Here is a 24622-nt window from a genome sequence, read left to right on the forward strand (position 1 = left end):
AAGCTATGCTAAACCTTTATAAATCACTGGGTTAGGCCTCAGCTGGAGCATTGTATCCAATTCTGGGTATCACACTTTAGAAAGTATGTCAACATTGAAGAAGGTGAACAGGACATAACGGGTCAAAAGTGGATGCAGGACTTCAGTTACATGGCAAAGCTGGGGTTGTTCTCCTTAGGCCAGAGAAAGTTTAGGGTAGAGATTTTTGTTTTTATATTTGTTCATGGGATATGGGCATAACTGGCAAGGCCAGCATTTAATGCCCACCCCTAATTGTCCTTGAGAAGGAGGTGGTGAGGCACTTTCTTGAGCCTCTGCAGTCCATCTGGTGTCAGTATACCCACAGTGTTGTTTGGGAGGGAGTTCCAGTATTTTAACCCACTGAAGGAACGTCAAACTAGTTCCAAGTCAAGATGTATGACTTTCTGGGAAACTTGCAGGTGATGATGTTCCAATGCATCTGTTGCTCTGGTTCTTCTAGATAGTAGAGGTTGCGGATTTGCTGTCAAAGGAGCCTTGGCAAGTTGCTACCGTGTATCTTGTAGATAGTACACACTGCTGACAGGGTGTGGGTGGTGGAGGGAGTGAATGTTTAAGGTGGTGGATGGGGTGCCAATCAAGTGGACTGCTTTGACCTGGAATGTGTCGAGCTTCTTGACTGTTTTTAGAGTTGTGAACCAAATAGGCTTTTTAGAACAATCAATAATAGTTGTCATGGCCACTATTACTAAGTATAGCTTTACATTCCAAATTTATTGATTGAATTTAAATTCAACTAGCTACCATGTGGGATTGGAGCCCATGCCCCCAGAGCATTAGCATATGCCTCAGTGTCTAGTGACATTACCACTATGATGGCAATCCTGAGCTAATAGAATGTTATCTGTTATCGTGAGAGGAATTGAACACAAAAGTGGGGAGGTTATGCTTCAGTTGTACAGAACACTAGTGACACCACATCTGCATTACTGTGTACAGTATTGGCCACCTTATTTAAGGAAGGATGTAAATAGGTTGGAAGCAGTTCAGAGAAGGTTTACTAGACTAATACCTGGAATGGGTGGGTTGTCTTGTGAGGAAAGGTTGAACAGGTTAGACTTGTATCTGCTGGAGTTTAGAAGAGTAAGAAGCAACTTGATTGAAACATGTGAGATCCTGAGAGGTCTTGACAGGGTGGATGTGGAGAGGATGTTTCCTCTTGTGGGAGAATCTGGAAGTAGGGGTCACTGTTTAAAAATAAGGGGTCGCCCATTTAAAACAGATGAGGTGAAATTTTTCTCTCAGAAGGTCGCGAGCCTTTGGAACTCTTCCTGAGAAGGCAGTCGAAGCAGAGTCTTTGAATATTTTTAAGGCAGAGGTGGATAGATTCTTGGTAAGCAAGGGGGTGATAGATTATCGGGGGTAGGTGGGATGTGAATTTGAGGTTACTATCAGATCAGCCATGATCTTATTAAATGGCTCAAGGGGCTGAATGGCCTACTCCTCCTTGTTCGTACATTCGTATGTTCCCCCATGTAAGATAATTGGAAAAAAGAACAAAAGGTGCGATGAGAATTTTCTTTTACCCAGTGAGTTGTTATAATTTGGAATGAACTGCCTGAAAGGATAATGAAAGCGATGCTAGAAGGAGAACACTTTTCAGGGATATGTGGACAGGGCAGTGGAGTGACACTAATTTGATAGTTCTTTCAAGCAGGCCAAGAGAGGCCAAATGATCTCGCTCTGTGCTATATCACTCCATAATTCTATGTGAACATATCCTCTCACAATTTCAGCACCTGTCTTGTATGGTAAAGTTGCATAATAGACTACAATAAGCTTTGAGCTAACACCTCTTTCCGTCTGCTTAAGCATCTGACACTTTATTTGAAAATGAGAATGATCTGCTTGAGCAGAATACTGATAGATGTGTGCATGATACTCTGCTTTTCTTTGTGACTCTTGCAAAGTGCTCTTTGTTTTTTTTTAATAATAGTGGTACCATGGATTGTTGTTAAACAAGGAGTCATGACAGCTCCCAGACTAAAATCCATTTACATGCATAATTTTGTGCCCTTGGTCACAGACCAGCTGCACATTAATGGGCATTAAGTCTGTGGAATCAGGATTAGAACCCTGTGCAGCCCCAAATGAGTCATCAATAATGTTCTGACTGAGAAAACCCATAAGATCGAAAAAGTGCAGTATGATCAATGCTGCTGATCAATGACCTGTTTACCATGAGGAAATGGATAAAGGAATTATTCCCGGCAAACAGGGTGTTCCCTGCTTTCTGCGTTGGTGCCCTGCTCTTGATCAAAGGGATCTAGCAGCATAGAAGTAAAAGGTTGTGGTGGCCCCTAACAACAACTCAAAGTCATCCCTCTAATGGAATGAAGCTTGAAGGCCTGCCTTCAGGGAATCATTTATTTCGGTGATTGTTTCCCTAATCATGCATAAGCAGTGAAAACAGCAATCTTCAGTTACGTTTTAGGTAAGATGGGGACTAAATTCAATAGCCCATGAAAACAAACATGCGGACTGCAATGCGTGATTAACTGATGCTCATTGACTGCAATGCAGGCAGCACACCAGCTTCATTCTGCCTGTTGTTTTAAATCATTTCAATGTCCAGCCAGCAATAATTGTGCTATTATTTGGCTGGATGCCCGAGCAGGAGGCCAATATTGTGAGTGGCTAGCATCAGTTGAAGCCAGCCTGCACCTTTTAAAGGGGAGGTCTATTGCGGCTAGAACAGGAGCTGGCAGTCATTGCAGGCGTTCAGTCTGACCTGGGAAACATTGACTAATAGAACACCGTAAGAGATAGTGGGCTCCAAGGTTTTTGGATGGCGCACTGGAGGCCTTAGTAGAGGAAGTGGAAATGGATGAGAGGTGTCCTGTATTTGCAGGAAGCCAGGAGGCCCTCCAGATACTTGTTCCATGCAGATAGCCATGGAGATCAATGCCAGGGGCCTATCCCTGAGGATCTGGATCCAGTGCTGCTAAAAGTTCAATGTTCTCACAGGAGTGGTCTAGGTGAATGAATGCATTTTCAAATGCCATATCCTACCAACTGCACCACTGGCCTCAGACATTCCTTACATCACCTTACACCCATCAATCACCCACCAACAATCTTTATCAATCAGGAGTTGTACCTAACATTCATATAATTCATCTCCACCTCACATCCTCATTATTGCTGCAAACCTCACACCCACATCTCACAACTTGTGCACACTGTCAGCTATTCAACCATGACAGCCACATCAGTCAGACAACATGACACTCACTAACACACTTCCATCTCTCTTGGTGGCACATAACTGGATGCAGCAGGAGCTAACTGGAGGGATACAGGTATTCCTGCATTTTCTGAATTCCATGGAGGAGAAAGTACTAGCCATTATTGAGATGGTCATCATTGAGGCTGGGGCCTCTGGAAGGGTTGAAACCATCAGAGATGATGGTATCTTGAAGTAAGCGCGTACGGCTTACTTACCCCAAACCCTCCCCAAACCAAACTCTTATCCTTGTACCTTTATATTTTCAAGTGCTCTAGATGTGCAATCTGGCCAGTCAGTAGAGGAACAGCAAGAAGACAATAATAATAAAGAAACACTATTTTTCAATTCACACTCAGAGCCATCAGCTCAGATACTGACAATGTGCATAGTTTAGAGGATAGAATAGATCTGCATGTAATGAGACAGCTGGCTTGAGTGACCTGCAGCCAGGGAAGGGGGCAAGAATAACACAGGTGCCAGCCCGCCAAAGGGTGAGGCTGCACAAAGGTTCTGCTGCAAAGGAGTCAGATGACCAATTCAATGGAGCAGGAGAAGGAAAAATTTTGCACAACAAAATTCTTGGTGCATTTGGAAGCCTTCCAATGCAGCACAAGCAGCTTCCACCAGAAGTCATAGAATTTTGCAGTGGAAGCTAATACTGAAGTCTTGCAAGCTCAGACCTCTGCTATCATGGCAGTAGACAGCAGCGTGGCATGTGGCTTGCAGGGTGTCACAGCAGTCCAGCAATCTGTCCTCCAACATGTTACTAGGATTGCTGAGATGCCATTCTGAAGGAGTGGAAGTGGCTCCATGGAGCACGGACCTGCTGCCCTCTCTCAGGATGACAGCATTCATCCTCTCAACCCTGTCGGTCTGCCAGTGCCCTTTTTGTGCCTGTGAGCTAGCCAATCCAGACTCTTGTTGCCTATGCTGAGGTGGTTCAGCCCTGAGGCCAGACCTTCATCATCCTCCAACGTCATCTGAAGTCTCACTTATTGAAAGTCATCAGCCTTCCACCAGCTATGCTGCAGCCACTGCTGAGGTAACACTGCATATAAACTCTGGGACAGGCAAAGGCACAGAAGACTAACACAGAAGCATGATTAATTAACCTTTTTAATGCAATATGGAATGATTTTTTAAAATAAATTTGACTTAGAATGTTTATTTTGTGAGGGTTTTATTTTTCCATTGTGTCCAAGCAGATGCTGTGATGGTTTGTGAAAGGTGAGGTGTGGGATTGTTACTGGATGGGGAATTGAGGTTGTGATTGCTTGGATGCACTCAAATGAGCTTTTCAATCAGAAAGGGGCTGTCTCACGTTGTCTCCTCTGTTCCACCTCTTCCTCTTGAGCTGCTTATCATATGGCTGGTGGCAAAGACTGTTCCTTCATGATGGCAAGGTTGTGCTGCATGCAGCAAATCACACTGAACTATAACACTTGTTCTGCTGCAGAGAGAAACAGAGTTAACGTTTCAAGTCTGTATGACTTCTTCAGAGCTAAAGAGAAGCAGAAATATGATTAATTTTGTACTGTTTAAGAGGGGGAGGAGCAGGTGGAAGGAGACAGAAGATCAGGGATAGGTGACAGCTAAAGAGAGATTGACAAAGATGTCATGGACACGACAAAGAGAATGTTAATGGTAGTGTTGAAGAGTAAAGAAGGTGCTGAGAGTGGCATAAAGGTAAGAGAGCAGAAAGTGTCAATGGCAAAACAAGGGTCAGCACTCTTGAAAGCAAAACATAAAAACAAGTGACAGATGGCTGCAGGGGGAGGGGAGGGGTTGGGGAAAAGGGTAAAAAAAATGAACAAATCATTAAACATGACAAAATTAAAAATATTTTTTCATTTTTAAAATATATGTTTTAATTTAAAAACAATTAAAATATTTTTTCATTGTTTTAATATATTTAATTTTTTTGTATTTAATGATTTGTTCATTTTTTAAAAACCTTTTCCCCAGCCCCTCCCCACCCCACAGGGCCATCTGTCACTTGTTTCTATGCTGTGCTTTCACCAGCTTTGACCCTTGTTCTGCCGTTAACACTTTCTGCTCTCTTACCTTTATGCCACTCTCAGCATCTTCTTTACTCTTCACCACTACCGTTAACATTCCCTTTGTCTTGTGTCCATGACATCTTTGTCAATTTCTCCTTAGCCATCACCTATCCCTGACCTTCTGTGTCCTTCCACCTGCTCCACCCCATCTTAAACAGAATAAAATCCGTCACATTTCTACTTCTCTTTAGCTCTGAAGAAGTCATACAGACCCCCAAACGTTAACTCCGTTTCTCTCTGCACACATGCTGCCAGGTTTGCTGAGTTTTTCCAGCATTTTCTGGTTTTATATTTGAAGTGTTAATTGAGTTCACTGTTAATTGTAAACAATGTTTTAAAAAAAATCAGTCTCTGATGGTGTTTTGAATGAGTCTATCTTAAATACTTTTCCACAGTCTCGTGTCCCCAACAAAATCTGATTCAGATTTGCTTATTCATTTTTGCCTTTATTGATTTTTACTCGTGCTGATGAGGGAAATCGTGGAGCCTTGTGATCATGACTTCAATTATGTCCAGCCGTGGAGTCAGATCGACAGACAGACAGACAACCGGAAAAAAGCTGCATTCTCAGCTTCTGATGGTCAGCTGTATACCGCAACTGGAACCGTGCGCATCACGTCGTTAGCTTCAAACCAGCAAGCCGTCAATCAGCGAGCCCCTTGGGTGTGGTTATGCATAACCTTCTGAAATATCCTACGCTGAGCTGGTTCTAGTAGTTTATTCTCTGCCCGACCTGATTTGAGGTGTTTATCTTGCCTCAGTTTTCCTGTTACAATTTCTGTGGACGTGCTCCATTTCAGGTTAGTTACATAATGGGGAAAATGCTGTATTTAAATGCAATAGCATAAGGTAAGCCAGTTACTTAGCAAGGTATGTGTTACGCAGTTGTAACTATGGTGGGGAACATTAATTATGTGTCTTGTGGAGATATGTACCAGAACATTCATGTTCAGCTACCTTCAGCATCGTTCATTTAATTATTTGCAAGTTTTTGAAAAGGTTAGGCCATATTTGCTGATTTTTTTGCTTTATGATTTTTAGACTATACCTACTGTTAAATGTTCATTTGTAGTTATGCTGACAATTCTGGAATGCCAGCATTCACTCCCTTAACTTGATTCCATGGAAGTTATGTAAATAAAATGAGAGCTGCAGAATTAATTATTCGGTTTTCATATTGAAATGCCATTATAAGTTTTTTTGTAACATTGGTCTTGTGGTTTGAAAACATGTTTTTAATCGTTTTGATGGGAGGGATATTTGAAAATAATTTTTTTTTGTGTACAAATCATTTTGTTTCCTTCCCTTTCCCCCACAATCTATGTAAATGTTGGTGGTACTTTTGTCAATGGCTGGAAGCAGACTTTGGTAATGGCAGGAGAACAGATGGCAATATGTGAAGATGGGAAAATCCTTGGTGATCTTGAGAATAAGGGGGTGGGGTAGGTGCTTAAATGGCTTGTTACTGGTTAATTGTCTTTTAATTGCACTAACTTATTGCATTATAATTTGAATCATTGGAGATAATAGACAATATCTAATGTGTAAATAGCCTAAAATCAAAGCATTGAACACAATTGATGATGATAAATTTGATCTTGTGCTCCATAATTTTGTATTTAAAGTTACGTCAACATTGTGATTTGATTACAATTAAAATAAACTTGAGCATTACAAAGAATTTCCCAATATCTGACCACTCTTTGGAAGAGAGGAAGGATTTTTGTGCCTAGCGAATTGAAATTCAATACGAGGCCAATCTAAATTGATTTTAATTTGACTGTATTCAGTATCCCAGTGGCACGGGAATGAAGAGAAAGGAAAATTAGACACTTTTTAAAAACACAGTATTCTCTATTATAGGTTCTCAGTCACTCTGCTGAGATTTTAATACTTGTTCCCTGTTATATATTTAACACCAAATAAAAAGTTTAAATGTGGAAAATGTAAATGCTTAAAAGGAATCTGAAACAAACTTTGAAAGCATTGTTATCGGTTTCAAAACTGCGTAGTCGGGCAAAAATGGAACACCTATCCTAGACCAAAGCTGCGTGATTTAATTGGGAACCATGGCTGGTGGACAAGGTACTTGCACAGTCTTTTGAGAGCGCGCACATGTTTGCCTGTTAAAATTAAGATTAAGATCAATAGAATTAAAGTACAGGTAGCCAGAATCCAATTAAATTACAAAATAAGCTCAAGGGGCTGAATGGCCTCTTTCTTTTGGGTTAGACCAGGCAGCATCTGAACCTTTTTGATGCTGAATTACAGCTTTTGTTTCATTACAAGAGTATTTTTAAACCTGGCCAAAGCCAGGAGTGACAAAGTAATACTTGCACTGACAGAGTTGTCTTAAAATGAAAATTTAGATTGTCATTTTAATATTTAAAGTTGAAATAAAATTTCAATGCAACAGTTATTAATATTGGGAGGTTTTGCAGCAGTCAAATCTCATTGAATTCCCATTGCTCGCTGATCCCAAAATGAGCAAACGAATGCTGTTAGGTAGCGAATTCAGTAAATATTGAATATTTAGCAGCTTGTACTGAATGTCCAACTCGACCTGCAAAAGTATTGACCTGACCAGTCAAACCCCTTGTGTCCACAAGGTATTGCCTAACTAATTATTACAATTCAAATTCTCTTGGGTAAATCACTGACTCGGTTGTTTTTGGCTTTTGAATAATTGAGTTGGTGTCGATGAGGGCAGAACAGACTCCTAACCTAGTAATGTTTCAATGCAATGCTAGATGAAATACCTCAAATATAACCATTGTAACTAATTTGCTCTTGTGGCTCTATTTGTTTTGGGAAAACCGCATCAAAAATTAAAGCTAAATTGATAACTTGTGTTTTTGAGAACTGCTTCTGGCTTGTGGCAGTTGGAAACAGTTGACTTTGTGCCACTGCTGAAGGTTGAAATATTCATGAATATAGGAACAGAAATATGAATATGGGAACAGAAATAGGCCAATGTTTCTTTTTACCCCATTGAGCCTGTTCTACCATTAGATCACAGCTGATCCATCTTGTGACTCCATTTACTTAGCTTTTCTCCAAATCCCTTGGTACCCTTGCCTAACAAACCTATTGAACTCAGTCTGAAATTTCAATTGATCCAGCATCCTTTTAGGGAACATGTTCCAAATTTTCAATACCCTTTTGGAAAAAGTAATTCCTGATTTAACTCAAAGAACTGATAATATCCCAAATTGGGCAAAAAGGGAAAAAAAAACTTGGGTTGGTTTACTAATTTATTGGTATCTCATTACAGACGTGATTTGTCTCTAGTGGTTCAGTCTGTAAGAGGCCCTCCAGCCCTTGGTGTATTTGCATCTATATTAAGTTTGCTGTAATCTGCCACTTTCTATTCAAAACTTGAATGCATCTTTTTGCCTTTAAGCTCTGGTGTAATAAATTCTCCACTTAGTGCAGCCTTTAAACTCTGTTTTATCTGGTTATTTTTTTGAGACCTTCCCTATTATGGAACATTCATCGCCAGCTTTTCTTGCTGCCACTGATGAACCTTCCTGTCGGTTTGTCTGCAGTCCATTCTCTGGTTTCTGCGTATCTGGCACCTCTCTCCTTTTTAAAAATAAAAACATAAAATGTTGGAAATAGTCAGCAGGCCTGGCATCACTTGTGGAGAGAGATACAAGGTGGTTGACCTTTTCGTCAGAAGCCTGTCTGTCACTGACTACTGAGCTGTTCTGAGTCATGTGAAGCTACAACACAGGGCCACCTGTATACCGGCCAGCAGAAGCAGCTTGTAACAGAGTGACCCCACAGCCAGCGGGTCAGACCGAAGCTCTGCAGTCCTGCCACATCCAGTCATGAATGGCGGTGGACAATAAAACAACTGAATGGGATGAGGCTCCACAAATATTCCCCTCCTCAATGATGGGTGATCCCAGCACAGCAATGTAAAAGACTAGGGTTAAGCACCTGCAGTTATCTTCAGCCAGAAGTGCCAACTCTACCTCCTCCTGGTGCATGGGCCCACCACCTGAAATTTCTCCTCCAAGCCCCGCATGATCTTGACTTGGAACTATATTGCCATTCCTTCATTGTCGCTGGGTCAACATCCTGGAACTCCTTCCCAACAACACTGTGGATGTACCTACACCACTGGGACCGCAGTGGTTCAAGAAGGCAGCTTACCACCACCACCTTAAGGGCAATTAGGAATAGGCAATAAATGTTGGCCGAACCAGTGATGCCCACATTCCGTGAAAGGAAAAACATGTTGCCCCCTGCAATCAGCCACTCACTACCTGTATTCTGGCCCTTTTTAGCAACCTCATCTCCAGGCTTGTTCTGTGGTGTTTTTGTGCCATGCCATTAATCCCAAACTTATTGCAGTTGATTTGAGTCAGAAGCAAGTTAAGGCTGCAACTATTTCTGTTGCAACTGTAGCTATTTGTGCTGTGGACTGTTCACTGTTACTCAAGTTGCAAAGTAACCCAGGTCAAATGAGAACTGGTATAACACTTGTTCAGTTGTTCCATTCCGTATGGAAAATCTGAAATGATGTTCCACTATGATGGCTGCTCTGTGTCTGAATGAACTTCTTCTATGGGGAAGTTAATCTGTTTTAAACTGACTACACTTCTTTAAGATGATTGTAAATAGAATTGGTACATGTTGTATAATTTCAATGATGTCTTTGAGAGTGAAATTTTTAATGCAGGTTGATAATTGCTGTCGTGGGTATGAACATTGGCACTAAATGTAGTTTTGCATTAACACTACAATTAAAGCTCTATAATCTGAATTATACACTCGCCCTTGGGTTTCTGCTTTTTGTCATTCATCCTGAAGCTTGATTGCAGTGATCTGACTCAGACCAAGAGCTAGAATGTGGGGGAATTTAAATTTCCATCTTACTGTGGCACTGCAATTTGTATTCTGCATGATGCAGGTAGGTTTAGAGCAGTTTTATAGATATTGAATGAATGTTTGCATTTCTTTTAGGCTTCAAAAATGGCCAATAGAGGACCAAGTTATGGCCTGAGCAGAGAGGTTGAGCAAAAAATTGAGCAGAAATATGATGCTGAATTGGAAGAACGATTAGTGGATTGGATCATTGCACAATGTGGTGGGAATGTAAATCGTCCGGATCCTGGAAAGCCACACTTTCAGAAGTGGTTGATGAATGGTGCAGTAAGTATATTGTAACTTCTCATTCCTAATTAACTATATATTCTGAGGAAATGGTCAAGAATGACAGTTTTCAGAAAATATTGACTATGTTCTTTAATCAAAATGACCTCAATCATGATCTTGTTCACTTTATCGGGTATCGGGACTATGCCCAATAGTATTTGCCGTGCTTTGAATAAAGAGCCTGTTGTTTCATGAGTGAATTCTCCATTTACATTTCTGTATAGGTGTCAAAATCGGCTGAAGCTAATGTGTAACTAATTGTGAAATGAGCCAAGAAAGCTTGAGTTGTATAAATCCCTGTTTTTACTTTAGTTCCCACAAATAAATATGATGGAATATCTTATTTTTTAACACTGAAAAACCATTGCCATTTAATTAAGTTTTCATTCTAGTCACTTACAGGAGCATGCTGAGCTCAGTTACTTCCACTACCCAATTATTGATATTTTCTGTTTGATGTGAAATATCCTGTAATACCTGATGGGGAAATATTTGGAAGGTTGTGCAGAGAAGTACATCCAAAGAAAATTCTGGAAAAGTTGGCACTTTTAAAGAAAACATGCACACTATTGCAGCTTGCTAATGACTCATTTGAGTGGCCAGTTATGGCACTGATTCTGAGCAGAGGGCCATTTAATCTAGTCTGGCTTTTCTTTTGAAATTGTTCAGTGGCTTGATTTTGTAGGACGTTGCTGTGGGTAAACTACGCTTGCCTATGAAGTAGCCGCAAATCATAAGGGATGTCTCAGAAGATTTGAAATTTTTGCTATGTAGGCTACCTTTAGAATGGAAATTTTCAATCCCAGTCTGTACTGCTCTGATCTTCGCTGGAAGTAACAAATGTATTTTGCCCTCGGTTTCCTGGGTTAGCTAGGAGAAAATGCAGTGTATCCATTGCTCTGGATGTTAGTTAAGGACTGAATTGGGTTTGGATATCATGCCCTTGTAGTCATAGACTTGTCAAGGCACAAATGAGTAATGGTCAACATATTGCTATTTTGTATTACAAGAATTAGAATGAGTAAAACAGAAAATGCTGGAAATACTCCTGGTCAGTCAGCACCATAGAATAGGTTGTGTAGACCCTTCATCAGAACTGGAGTTGGAAGGAATGCTACCTGAAGGTGGAGCCCATCCCAAACTCTGACTAAAACTATTACCTCATTTTTGGTAATCAACCAGCTACAGTGGCAACAAAAACTTTGAACCTAACATATGATTTGTGGTGACTTGAAGTTGTATTATGCAGTAGTAGTTCTGATGGCTCCTCTAGTAGTTGGATAATGAAAGGTTCAAATATTGAATTACTAGTGAGTGTTTGGCTTTACTTGCATCTCTGTAGCACCTTTTCATGACATTGGGATGTCTCAAAATGCTTTCCAGCCAATATTGTGCAGTCACCGTTGTAATGGTAGGAAACACAGTAGCCAATTTGTGTGCACAGTCATATAAACAGCAATGTGATAATGACCAAAGTGTTGATTGAGGGATAAGTATTGCCAGGACACCGGACATAGCTATCCTGCTGTTCAAAATAGTTGCCATGGATCTTTTACATCCAAATGATTAAAACAGACTAGGCCTTGCTTTTGAATTCTCATCTGAAAGATGGCAAACTCAATAGTGCAGTGCTCCCTCAGCACTTTTTTTTTTAATCCTTTCCCAGAATAAGGGTGTCATTGGCTAGGCTGGCATTTGTTGCTTGTTCCTAATTGCCGTTGAAGTTGGTGGTGAGCTGCTGCCTTGAACCTGCTGCAGTCCATGTGATGTAGGTACACAGGGCCAGAGCAAGAGTATTAGGCACCCTGGGCAAACCATCAGCCTTGCTACCACCCCACCCCCATGCATGCACAGACTTAACTTTCAAATTGAAAATTGTGTATTAGCATAAATTCTGCATTTATAATTAAATTTGCTTTACATGAAAAAAGCAAATATTATGTTTGTACATTCTCATTGTTCTACAGTTGACATGTACTAGAAGTGCATTATAATGTGTAATGTGGTTTGTGATGTAATACTGTGTAAATTGCAAATAAAGTCTAGTCACTGTTACAGGAACGATCAATAACCTTTATGATAGTAGTCTAGATTATATTATGTTCTTTCTTCCAAAGCTACAAACCAGTAATCATCGATGTAGAAATTTATAAAACTGTCACAAACAGAATGAGAAATAAAATTTAAACTTTGGGAAAGACTAATGCACGGGTTTGGCCAATGTAGAGCAGACCATATTGAGCAGGGGATAAAATATACTAACTTGAAAGAAATACACGTAAATTGCTTTTTCACCTTGAAAGAGTGCTTGGGGCCTTGGATGGTGTAAAGGGCAGGCGTTGTATACCTCCTGCTTGCATCTGTTATGATCTTTGGTCAGACTGTCAAAGACCTTGGTAAGACCTGGTTAGGGACTAATAATGTTTTCTTTAAAGTAGACAAAGTTTGAGATTTAAGACATGTGCTCAGTGAATAAAGCCACTAAATTCCATGGGTTTTGAACAAACAAAATAAACTTTACTCTAGAAGGTCAGAAAGATAAAACGATTTACAATATCTATCTTGACTCTGAATGTTAAGAGTATATGAGGTGCATGTGAATTAACAAGCAAATGTGACCGAACACACACTGTGCAAAGGTGTGACTAAGACACAGTTTGTGGATTTCTCAGCACACCCAGATGTTAGTGAGATTGACTGTTACTGGAACTCTATCTCTCTTGAGGGTTTCTGATCTTCACCATCAAAGATCTCGCCTTGAAATTCTCTGTCGCTCCAACTTGAATGGATTCAACAACGGCCCAGCTAGCAGGGTTTCAAGCTCGTCTCCTGAGATTCTGTCCCCCTGGATTCTTGAGTACTATGAAACATCAACTAACAAGCACAATTTCAGCTCTTTGACTGCACCACTGCTTCAAAAGGCTACCTTTGTCCCAACAGCCCACAGTAAGGAGTCACCAATCTTTGGCTGTTGTCTTGGATCTTCAGAGCTCCTCTGAGCCCTCTTCAATTACCAGACTTAGATGGAATCAACGACAGCCCACCCCACAGGCTTTCAATCTCCTCTTCTTAGATTCTATTCCCTTGGATTCCTGAGTATATACCCAAGCACCAAATTACAGGCACAACCTCAGATCTTCTGCTGCACTGAGCAGAATGCTACTGCTCCAGAGATGTACCTTTGTTCCAACTGCCCTCTTCAGTTACCAGGACTTTTCCTGAGTCCTTTAACTTGGGGACTGTTTCTCAGTCTTTGTCCCTTACCTGAGACTTCTCTTTGCGAACTCTCCCTGTCCGCCTCCCTTGGCCCCTGTTTGAGACTCGAACTGGCTATTGTGCTCCACACCCAGACAGCTGACCCAAATTTTCACTACTTTCTTCCCTCTTTTTATGCGCCGGCACGCTTAGCCTGTCCTGGCCCCGAAAACATACCGGAAGAATGTAAAGATGCAGAACTGCGCATGTGCGGGCCGCTCCCGGAACGTGCAGAAATTGTGAAGGCTGTCAGGACAGGAGTCCCTGACGGGTTTCGTAACACGTGAAATGGTGCCATGGGAAGAGGAGTGGACCAAGGTGTTGCAGAGGGTACAGTCCATTCAGAATACTGGAGGCAAGGGGGGAAGATGTTGGCATCCTGCTGGAGGTGGCAGAAACAGTGGAGGACCTGTTTTTGAATAGAGATTGGTGGGTGGCATGAAGGTGAGGACAAAGGGGGGACCCTTTTGTGGTTCTGAGGGAGGGAAAGAAATGAGCAAAAGTTTAGGAAATTGGATGGACCCAGCTGAAGGGCTTTCAACCACTGTGGGGTTGTCCTTGGTTGAAAAAGGAAAGCCTATGAGAAATGTTGATTTATAGAAGGCTAGATGTAGAAGGTTGATTATCAGAACAAAAACAGAATTACCTGGAAAAACTCAGCAGGTCTGGCAGCATCAGTGGAGAAGAAAAGAGTTGACGTTTCGAGTCCAACATGACCCTTCAACAGAACACAACAGATAGAATGGAGTCCTTGCACAAAGTGTGTGAGGAAGTGTAGTCGAGGTGGCTATAGAAATTAGAATTTGTAGTGAATATTTCTTTGACAGCCTATCGCCAGAAATGGGGGCAGAAGTCAATGAAGGGGATGGAAGAGTTGGAGATGGATCATCGGCAGGTGAGGGAAGGGTGGAAATTGAAAGCAAAGTTGATTTAAAATGTTAGCTCAACGAGTGCAGTGATTAGTCATTAATATATTGAAAGAGATGAGGGAGAGGACCTGTGTAGCACTTGTGCAATAAAAGTTGGGCCTAACTAAGACTAATGGGGTATCCATGGCAACACCTTTTTATTTGGAAGAAATGAGCGCTGTAGTATAAGGGTCTAGCACATAAGTGTTAACTTGGGGCTAGGTACAGGCCCAGCCATAAGTGATGAAAGAGAATACATGACCTGCCCCTAGGGGTCAGTGTTGGACAGCACCATGTGTGAAGAAAGCTTTACTGTACCTGTGTATAGTTTCTAGTAGCTAATACTTTTGAGCTACATAGGACTATGAATACTACACACACCTTACAACATAGTGGCAACAAATGGATCAACTCATTCAGAGAGACTGCAGAAGAAAATTTAAAATCTTGGAAAACTGAAGGAAAGTTCAAAAAAACATTCTGCCTGGAGGAAAATCATCGTAGGAAAGCTCCAAAGAGAGGCTTGGAAACTGTAGGCAGAAATTAAATTCCTCACTGCAGCAGGAAACTCTGTTGAATCCTGTAGAAGCTCACCTAAAATACCCAGTGTGTGAAGAGTAGGCATCCTAACACGGTTTAAATTTCTGGACACACAGTCCTGTGACATTAAACACTGCAGTGGCCAAAAATTGCCATTTTAAATTGCAGTCTGAGAAACCCGATTCCCAAGCTGGCACCTTTTTTATTAATGAGCTATACAGAATGGCTAAAAGCTGTGATTATGGTGACCGGTGATCTGAACTAATCAGGGATAGGATAGTTGGAGTGGTGGACGATGCACTCCTGGACATGTTCAAGCGAAGGAAGATCTAACCCTTGAAAAAGCTGTCCAAATTGTTCAGCAATTTGCAATACTTCTTTCAGCACAGATCCACATTAAGGGAAGAAAGCTAAACCATAGTACAAAGTAAACCCTACAGTCCAGTTAGTGAAACAGCACAGAAATAGGACACTCTAGACCAAGGGAAGCAATACCCTAACTGACCATGCCAACACTGTGGAGCAAATCGTTTTCATAGGTGTGATCAACGTCTGGCAATTTTAGCCCAGTGCTATCAATGTAACAGAATAGCTTCCTGAAGTGTACTATGCAAAGCCAAAACACACAGATCCCAAGAGGATTCACGAGCTTGAGATAGGACACGCAGCTGTGCTTCTTGAGTGAGGTCAAAGGTCCTGGATTTTCGTTCTGGAATGTGGACATTTTGGTTAATGGCTACTTCAAGTTGGACATGGACTGATATTGGATAAAGAACTGTGACTGAGACACCTGCCTAAGAACAACAGATGCGCCACTTTGTGGGCCCAAACTTCCAATCATAGGCATAATTTTGGAACCATTCAGATATGGTGGCAAACAAATCTTTGAACTGATGCATGTCATCTGTAACCAGTCTTTTTATTTCTTGAGCAGAGATGCCTGTGTAGCCCTGGATCTTGTCAAAATGGCAGTTCTATGAGAGTGGAAGCTCCCAAGAGGTCCAACAAAGATTCTCTCGACTGGGACCTCAGCTCTGAATTGTTGTCTGTCTCTTTTGCAGAGCAGGTTTGGAAACTTTGTTACAGGTGCTAGAAGCCCCTCCTTGGTCATACCAGCCAACCACTCAGACAATTACAGTGACAGTGAAGAGAGGAACCAGCAAAGAGAAGAGCCTCAACCTCTCGTTCCAATGTTAGTTGGAAAGAGAAACCCTAAGACCACAGAGCAGATGCTGCGATCCCCAGCCAGCATGACAGTGCCACAAAAGAAGCTGGAACCAAGAAGCAACCATCCATTGACGACAGCGCACACAGCCAAACGCAAAGGTGAGTTTACCACCAAGTCACACCCTCTCAACAGGAAGTGCTATCTTCCATCCGAGCATGTGAGCCGCACAAAGGGAGAAGAGGGGGGAAAAGAACTATACCGACGAGCTTGGAGTTCATCCACCCTGTAAAGAGCAGGATAAACCAACTGCCATTTATCACTACAATTGGGGAATTGAGGGAGCGATTTGATGCCAAAGAAGAGGGGGGAAAAAGAGAATGAAAAGACACCGATGCCAGAACAACCTCCAATTTCAACAGTTTATTTGCAGTGACTGAGCCGTCTACTCCTCCAACAGAAGTGAGAACAAGATATGGAGGGACTAGAAGGCCTCCAGAATACGTGATCCTACAAACTCAGACTTGAGAAAGGGAGATGGGGTAGTAGCAATGATATAAATACATGGGGTAAACTGGGATAATTTGTAAACATGTTGGTTAAAGATGTGGGAGGAATAGTAGGGTCTGACACACAAAGGGTTAACGTGGGACTAAGTACAGTACTGCCCACAAGAGTGATGTAAGAAGAAACATGACCTGCACCTAGGGGTCAGTATAGTGTTGGACAGAGCTGTGTGTAGAAGGAAGCCTGGAGAAAGTTCCTGGTTTAAACTTTTTACTGTACCTATGTATATAATTTGTACTACTTTTGAACTACCTAAGATTATGAATACCTTAAAACCTGCCGAACTACACCCAACACCTTACCACAAGTGCCACCTAATGTGCTGCATGTGCTTTGCCTGCTATTAAAGTTGATCTTTCTGCTGTAAGGAGGTGCATATTTTCTACCACTTGCCTTCTGAATTTGAAGGGAAATATCAGATTTGTATGCAGCAAATATCATTTCCCACTTTTGGGCATTTATGCAGTTGCATTTTCTCTTTTTGAATGTCTCTAATTCCCATTTTATTTTAAAGGAGCTAAACTTTGGTCCCAAATCTTGAGTATCAGTGGAAATTTTAATCTTTCCCATTGCTAAAGAATGAAAGCATATTTGGTTAACTTTGTGCTTGTTGAAAATTCAGTTCATATTTGGGTTGCTAATGTTGTGTTTTTTCCTCCCTTAGTTACTTTGTAGAGTTATAAACAGCCTTTATCCGAAAGACCAGGAACCAATTAAAAAAATCCAGGAATCCAAAATGGCCTTTAAACAGATGGAACAAATCTCTCAGTTTCTGAAAGCTGCTGAAGCTTATGGTGTTGCGACAATGGATATCTTCCAGACTGTAGACTTGTGGGAAGGTAGTTGGCACTAATACTTCACTCTGATTTTAAATGGTAGTAATTTTTGACTTCAAATGGCAGTGGATTTATTTTATTTTGGGAAGGAAACCAGGATTGACTTGGGTAGCTATATTCGAATGTTCATTCCTTCCCTTCAAGGGCAAAGACTATATAGGTGGGATGATGGTCCCCTTTTGTTAATGGCTTTTAGTAGTTCTAGTGAATGTCCAAGCAATTTTTAATCAATACCCAATGGACACCAGCCAGAACTTAAATGTAACTTTAAAAAAGGACAGGTGCTGTACAATCAGCCTTCATACAGGTGTTTTTTTTTAACTTGGGAGGTTATTTAACCTGCATTGTAGCTTTCTATTTCATCCTTTGGATAATTTCAGTGTTACTGATATCAAAAGCTCATTGTGACAGAAGCTGACTTTTGCATCTCAACGAAGAAGCACTATAATTGGGGTGGGGTTGCATCGAAGATATCTAATTGTGGCCTTAATGCTTGAGTATGTTGTCAGAGTTGGTTTTCATTTTCAACTACCAACAAACAACTTAAGTTTTGCTTATCTTCTTGGGTCCCAGTGAGAAGTTAGATGTAGGGCAATCACAATGGCATTGGCAAGTCCCTAGTTTCCATTTTTGTCTACTCTCCTGAAAGAGAAGGGTGGGTGGGGAAGAAAAGTGCTAGTGTTTGAGGAATAAGATGACTATTTGAATGAAACTCTTAATGAAACTCTCGAAAGATCTTCAAGTTGTTCCTGCAGCATTTTGTGCTCTGTGCGTATGCCTGTAAGTAATTAGTTTTTGTTTCACTTTTTAACGTAAATTGATAATATCAACTGGGATTCAAACAATATAAGGGGCACTGAGGGAGAAAAATTCATGAAGTGTGTCCAGGAAAAATTTTTCAACCAATGAGTGACAAACTCAACGAGAGGAGATGCAATTCTAGACCTAGTCTTGGGGAACGAAGAAGGGCAAGTGGGTGAAGTGACAGTTGGCGACCGTATCGGGAACAGTGATCACAATTCAATTAGATTTAGCATTACCATGGAAAAGGACAGAGATAAGGCAGGAGTAAAAGTCTTGAACTGGGGGAAGGCAAATTTTGCAGAAATGAGAAGGGACTTGGCTGAGGTGGCCTGGACAGCACTGCTGGAGGATAAAACAGTGGAAAACCAGTGGGAAGCACTAAAAAGCGAGATCCTAATTGTACAAAGTAGACATGTCCCCAACAAAAATAAGAGTGGTACTGCCAAATCTAGACCCCCCCTGGTTGTCTAGAGGAATACAGGGGAAGATCAAACAGAAAAAGAAAGCGTACGATAGGCACAAAGAACTAAGCACTGCAGGTAGCCTAGAAAAATATAAGAAGTGCAAGGATGAAGTAAATAAGGAAATCAAAGAGGGGGCATGAAAAAAGATTAGCAAGTAAAGTTAAAGATAACCCAAAGATGTTTTACCAATACATTAATGCTAAAAGGCTAGTTAAGGAAAAAGTGGGACCTATCAGAGATGAAGATGGAAACTTGTGTGTAGATGCAGAGGCTGTGGGAAGGGTTTTGAATGAATATTTTGTCTCTGTGTTTACAAAGGAAAGGGAGGATGTAGATACAGTAGTCCAGGAGGAGCACTGCGAGATATTGGACAGGATAGTCATAAAGCGAGAGAGGAAGTACTCGAAGGGTTGAAATCCTTGAAAGTTGATAAGTCACTAGGGTCAGATGGATTGTTTCTGAGGCTGCTGAAGGAAGTCAGGGAGGAGATAGCAGATGCTTTGAGGATGATTTTCCAATCTTCACTAGGTACAGGGGAGGTACCGGAGGACTGGAGAAAAGCAAACGTAGTTCCATTGTTTAAAAAGGGATCAAAGGAAATGCCAAACAATTATAGGCCAGTTAGTCTTACATCGGTGGTGAGCAAATTAGTAGAATCAATCCTGAGAGATAGGATTAACTGTCATGTGGAAAGGCATGGACTAGTCAGGGATGGTCAGCATGGATTTGTTAAAGGAAGGTCTTGCCTCACAAATTTGATTGAATTCTTTGAGGAAGTGACAAGAAGGGTTGATGAAGGTAGTGCAGTGGAAGTTGTGTACATGGATTTTAGCAAGGCATTTGACAAGGTCCCACATGGCAGATTGGTCAGGAAAGTAAATGGGATTCAGGGTAATGTGGCAAACTGGATAAAAGGTTGGCTTTGTAACAGGAAACAAAGGGTAATGGTCGATGGATGCCCTTGCGAATGGAAAGTTGTCTCAAGTGGTGTCCAACAGGACTCAGTGTTGGGACCCTTGCTGTTTGTGTTATATATTAATGATTTGGACATGAATGTGGGGGGCACAATTGGGAAATTTGCAGATGACACAAAGATTGGCCGAGCAGTGGATAGTGTAGAGGATAGCCATAATCTCCAAAACGAGATAGATGAGTTGGTGGAGTGGGTGGTAAAGTGGCAGATGGATTTTAACATAGAGAAGTGTGAGGTCATACATTTAGGGAGGTCAAACAGTTACAGGGATTACACAATAAATGGGAATATACTAAGAGGGGTAGATGAAGTGAGAGATCTTGGCATGCAAGTACACAGGTCCCTGAAGGCAGCAGTTCAAGTAGACAAGGTTGTAAAGAAGGCATATGGAATGCTCTTTCATTGGCAGAGGTATAGAATATAAAAGTAAGGATATAATGTTGGAATTGTATAAAACACTGGTGAGGCCACAACTGGAGTATTGTGTGCAGTTCTGGTCACCACATTACAGAAGGACGTGATAGCTCTGGAGAGAGTGCAGAGGAGGTTTACAAGAATGTTGCCAGGGTCAGAAAAGTGTAGCTACAAGGAGAGATTGGATAGGTTGGGGTTATTTTTCTTAGAATAAAGAAGGCTGAGAGGTGACTTGATTGAGGTGTACAAAACTGAGGAGAATAGATAGTGGACAGGATAAAATTGTTTCCCTTGGTGGAGAATTCTAGAACTAGGTGAAATAGATTCAAGATAAGTGGCAGAAGGTGTAGGGGGGACATGAAGAACATTTTTATGCAGAGGGTAGTGGGTGTCTGGAATTCGCTGCCCAAGTTGGTGGTAGAGGCAGAAACTCTAAACTCTCTTTAAAAAGTACCTGGATTTGCACCTTACGTGCTGTAAGCTGCAGGGCTATGGGCCAGGTGCAGGAAGGTGGGATTAAAAAGGGCACCTGGGTGTCCTCGGGCTGGCATGGACAAGATGGGCTGAATGGCTCCTTCTGTGCTGTAACTTGTCTATGGTTCTATGGATAACTGACCAAACATACTAAATTTACATCCCTAGGCCACACTGAACTTGAACTCAGCTGTGCTTGCATGAAATAAGATTTTTGGAAGCAACTATTTGAAATGGATAGAATGCTGAATTACCGCATTACTTAGTGCAGTAAAAATTGGTAAATTTGAAGTTTAATTAGACTTGCATCAATTGCCACTTTGCCAATCAGTTTAAATACATTCTGACCTGATATTTTAATCTAGAATTATGCTGATGCCCTGCCACTTGTTTAAGCTTTCAATTCTTCAGAAGTTCAATACCTAAAAATATTCCTTTCTCTTATATAGGAAAGGATTTGGCTGCAGTTCAAAGAACTCTAATGGCTTTAGGTAGTGTAGCAGTTACTAAAGATGATGAATATTATCATGGAGACCCCAACTGGTTCCATAGGTAAGTATTTTGGTGTCTCTTTAAATCTTAGCCAACCTAGCCGCCTTACAGAATTTTTTTATTTTGCTTTTCTTGCAATATTAGCACGAAAATATTTTGCACAATGGATACTCTTTCGCACCTGATCTGAATAGAAGCAAAAACAGTTGTTTTAACATGCAGAGAAGTGTCTTTCATAATTTTCTACACCTGGAAGATGCTTTCATTTTGTATATTCCTTCCCTGTTGCTCAATTCCCCATTTGTAATAACCACTTCTCCTTTCTAACAGGAAAGCTCAGGGTAAAAAGCGAGAATTTTCTGAAGAGCAACTACGAAAGGGACAAAGTGTTATAGGCCTACAGATGGGAAGTAACAAGGGAGCCTCCCAGTCTGGTATGACTGGCTATGGCATGCATCGACAGATCATGTAAAACACCATCCAGTGGTGGAAAGCACCAAAGCAAATGGACTATAGACTCCAAAATGAACCTGAAATGCCATCTTCTGAAGCATCATTACCCAAGTAGGATGCTTGCTTTTGTGGAACTTTTTTTTAATGACTCAATGGCTGAGTCGCAACATCAAGTTTCTAATATTTAATCCCCATCGCTTTCCACCGATTTAGCAGCTGACAAAAAGCATGTTCTAAGGTTTTACCTGTTGACTATGGGGGTGGGGTGTGGGAATAAAGTGGGCCTTTTTGTAACATTTCAGGCATGCTTTTCACTATCTCTTTATGTAATTTTTAGGAATTTACCACACTTCTAAACTGCCCCAATTTGTTCATGGGATTATACTAAATTACTAAACTGCATTTCATCGGAACAATTAGATATTCTATATTAGTCTTCAGCGTGGACCTCTATACTTTCAAAAACACTTGCAGTCAGTTGTTCAGTGACTGACTATCTTGAGAATTCATTGACCATGAGGGGAAAATGAAAGTGGCCAAATTTTGAGATGACTCAGCTGCTGAATGCCAGAATGGTATTTTCTGCAGCACTACTTCTTATGGAGTCACACAGCAAATACCTGATGTTTCACTTCCTCAGTGTGAGCCTGCACTGAGAACATACTGTCGGCTTGTTATGGAACTGAACAAACTGAATATAACCTTGGTGTTCAATTTATAGACTTTACTGATATGCCCATGTATTTTTATAGATTTGATCCAGATTCAGTTTTTCTGGATTTCTCATTCCTTGTCATTTGGAACTCCTGAGCATAATGTAGACCATGCATAATTTAACCCCTCTAACTGCACTCAAATATTCCTCTGGCCTTACCTCTTGTACACAAGGGTGCTTACTAATTTTTCCAGTTTGTCCCTACACGTAACCCTAAAGGTGAATGCACACACTTAACATTTATATCATGCTTTTACATTGTACACATTTTTTCTTTTAATATTTGGCTTATTTGTCTGCCTGGATTTAAACAAGGTGGCTGCAATGTCTAAATTTTAAGCTGTTTTGCAAATCTAATTATTTTCTTGGGAGCTAGTTCACAAACTTGTTCTGGAAACTTAATTTGAGAATGACCCATTGCGTTTCCTTCGAACGGAAGCCACACTTCATGAAATTGTGACCAATTAACCATTTATCGGGGAAAAGAATCACTTGAACTTGTCAGTGGAATATGTAGAGCTGGTTTTTTTTGTAATTATTCCAAGTTGTCGTAGAATTGCTAAATTTGATATTTGGTACATTTCAGTGCTTCAGTTGAACACGTTGCTAGTCTACAGTTAAATGACTTGTTGGACCAGTATTGGTATGAATTAGATACTCAAGTGTTTAGCTGTAATTTAAAATTCTACAGATTTTTTTTCTGCAGAACTGCCAGTATTACTACTTTAGTAAATTTTTGATTTGTTCTGGTTAGACAATGTAGACCCTTCCAGGTTTTGGGTTTTCATTTATAAATTTGGGTTTTGAGATTTTTTTAAACACCTACATCAGACTGTTGAATTGTTAGTTCACGTGTATGTGCCTAGAGGTTTCTTAAATGTTAAATCATGACCAAAGTAGTTGTTGTCTTGTATTTTTGTGCCAAGCACTCCACCCCCATACCCGTTATAAATGAAGTTCATGCCTCTAGGATTTTCCATGAACTTAAATGCTCCAACGTCTAGTTTTCCACAATCTAAAATCCTCCAGTGCTGTTTAAGAAAATTTCAGTTTGTGGCTCTGGTGTTCAGCAAAATGTTACACATTTATTAAAGATTTCAATGAAATAAAGCTATTTGTTTTATGTCATAACTACAGTGTTCCAGCTTTGAGGGTGGGGGAATGTGATGCAAAGACTCCAAAAATTCACAACTCCATTGAGGTAGTTGAACTTCATAATGGGCACGAATGTTCCTGGGGCAAATGACAGTCTGATGCCACTGAAGGTGAAAGAAAGCTAACCCCACGGAGCAGATGATTTCCCAGCTATTCATTGCCTAAATTGCAGTTTGATATTTTAATTCTGCTCTTTGGAATTCTAGGAGATTGAACGATTTAACTGTTTTTGGAACATTTGAATGGGATTCACTGGATTGCTTTACTGAGAGCCGGTATGCACATGGTGGGCCAAATAGCCACCTGTGCCATAATGATCCTATGACTCTAACTTTGTTCTCAAGCTTCATGTTTGGCTAAAGTGAGAAAGCTGGGAGAAATGACCATGGCTGTCTGGAGAAAGTGAAATTGCATTCAGATATACTACTCTGGGTACCAAAGTAGCACATGTGCAAAGATATTACTTTTTGGGTAATGTCTAGGCACTTATTGGTAACTTTCTTTCTTCGGGCAAGAGGGCACATATTACCATGGATTGTGCAAAATGTGATATCAAAAGGCGTTATTTCCTATGCAACCAAATTTTTGTTTGCCAAGCATGTGTACTTAGAACAAAGCAAGGCAGTTGTGCTGAAATCTAAAATCTATCCACCATGATATTGTTCAGTAATTGGTAGGGGTAGAGCAGAAGGATGAGTAGAGTTAAATATGTTATGGCAGATGGTAAAAACTGAGCTGCTCAAACCTCAGAGGGAAACTTGAAACAGCTGACATAACTGTTTTGCAATTTGTATTTTTATTTTGAGATGGCCTTGAATTCAGTACTAATAAGACCATTAATTTATTAATGTTTATTTTAAGCACACACAGGTCTACAAATTACTATTATGATAACTCCTAGCTCCCCTAATTA

General features: G+C 40.8%; 1 protein-coding gene across 1 annotated transcript; it reads left to right on the forward strand.

Moving 5' to 3' along the window:
* The first annotated feature begins 5341 nt into the window (after positions 1-5341).
* LOC144691677 (transgelin-3-like) lies at positions 5342-23664 on the forward strand. The gene is made up of 5 exons (XM_078560008.1): positions 5342-6128; positions 10303-10491; positions 17594-17768; positions 21344-21446; positions 21717-23664. The coding sequence occupies exons 2-5, from the start codon at positions 10312-10314 to the stop codon at positions 21856-21858; spliced, it is 600 nt and encodes a 199-aa protein (XP_078416134.1). The 5' UTR covers positions 5342-6128; positions 10303-10311; the 3' UTR covers positions 21859-23664.
* The last annotated feature ends 958 nt before the right edge of the window (positions 23665-24622 follow it).

The sequence above is a fragment of the Cetorhinus maximus genome, chromosome 16, assembly GCF_964194155.1.
Source record: "Cetorhinus maximus chromosome 16, sCetMax3.hap1.1, whole genome shotgun sequence".
In the NCBI taxonomy this organism is placed as follows: Eukaryota; Metazoa; Chordata; class Chondrichthyes; order Lamniformes; family Cetorhinidae; genus Cetorhinus; species Cetorhinus maximus.

Bases quoted from the DNA above. Each gene is read 5' to 3' on its own strand.
- LOC144691677 (XM_078560008.1), top strand. From the start codon at position 10,312: ATGGCCAATAGAGGACCAAGTTATGGCCTGAGCAGAGAGGTTGAGCAA. The intron at 17,769-21,343 runs GTAGTTGGCACT...TCTCTTATATAG, and splicing joins GACTGTAGACTTGTGGGAAG to GAAAGGATTTGGCTGCAGTT. The intron at 21,447-21,716 runs GTAAGTATTTTG...CCTTTCTAACAG, and splicing joins GACCCCAACTGGTTCCATAG to GAAAGCTCAGGGTAAAAAGC.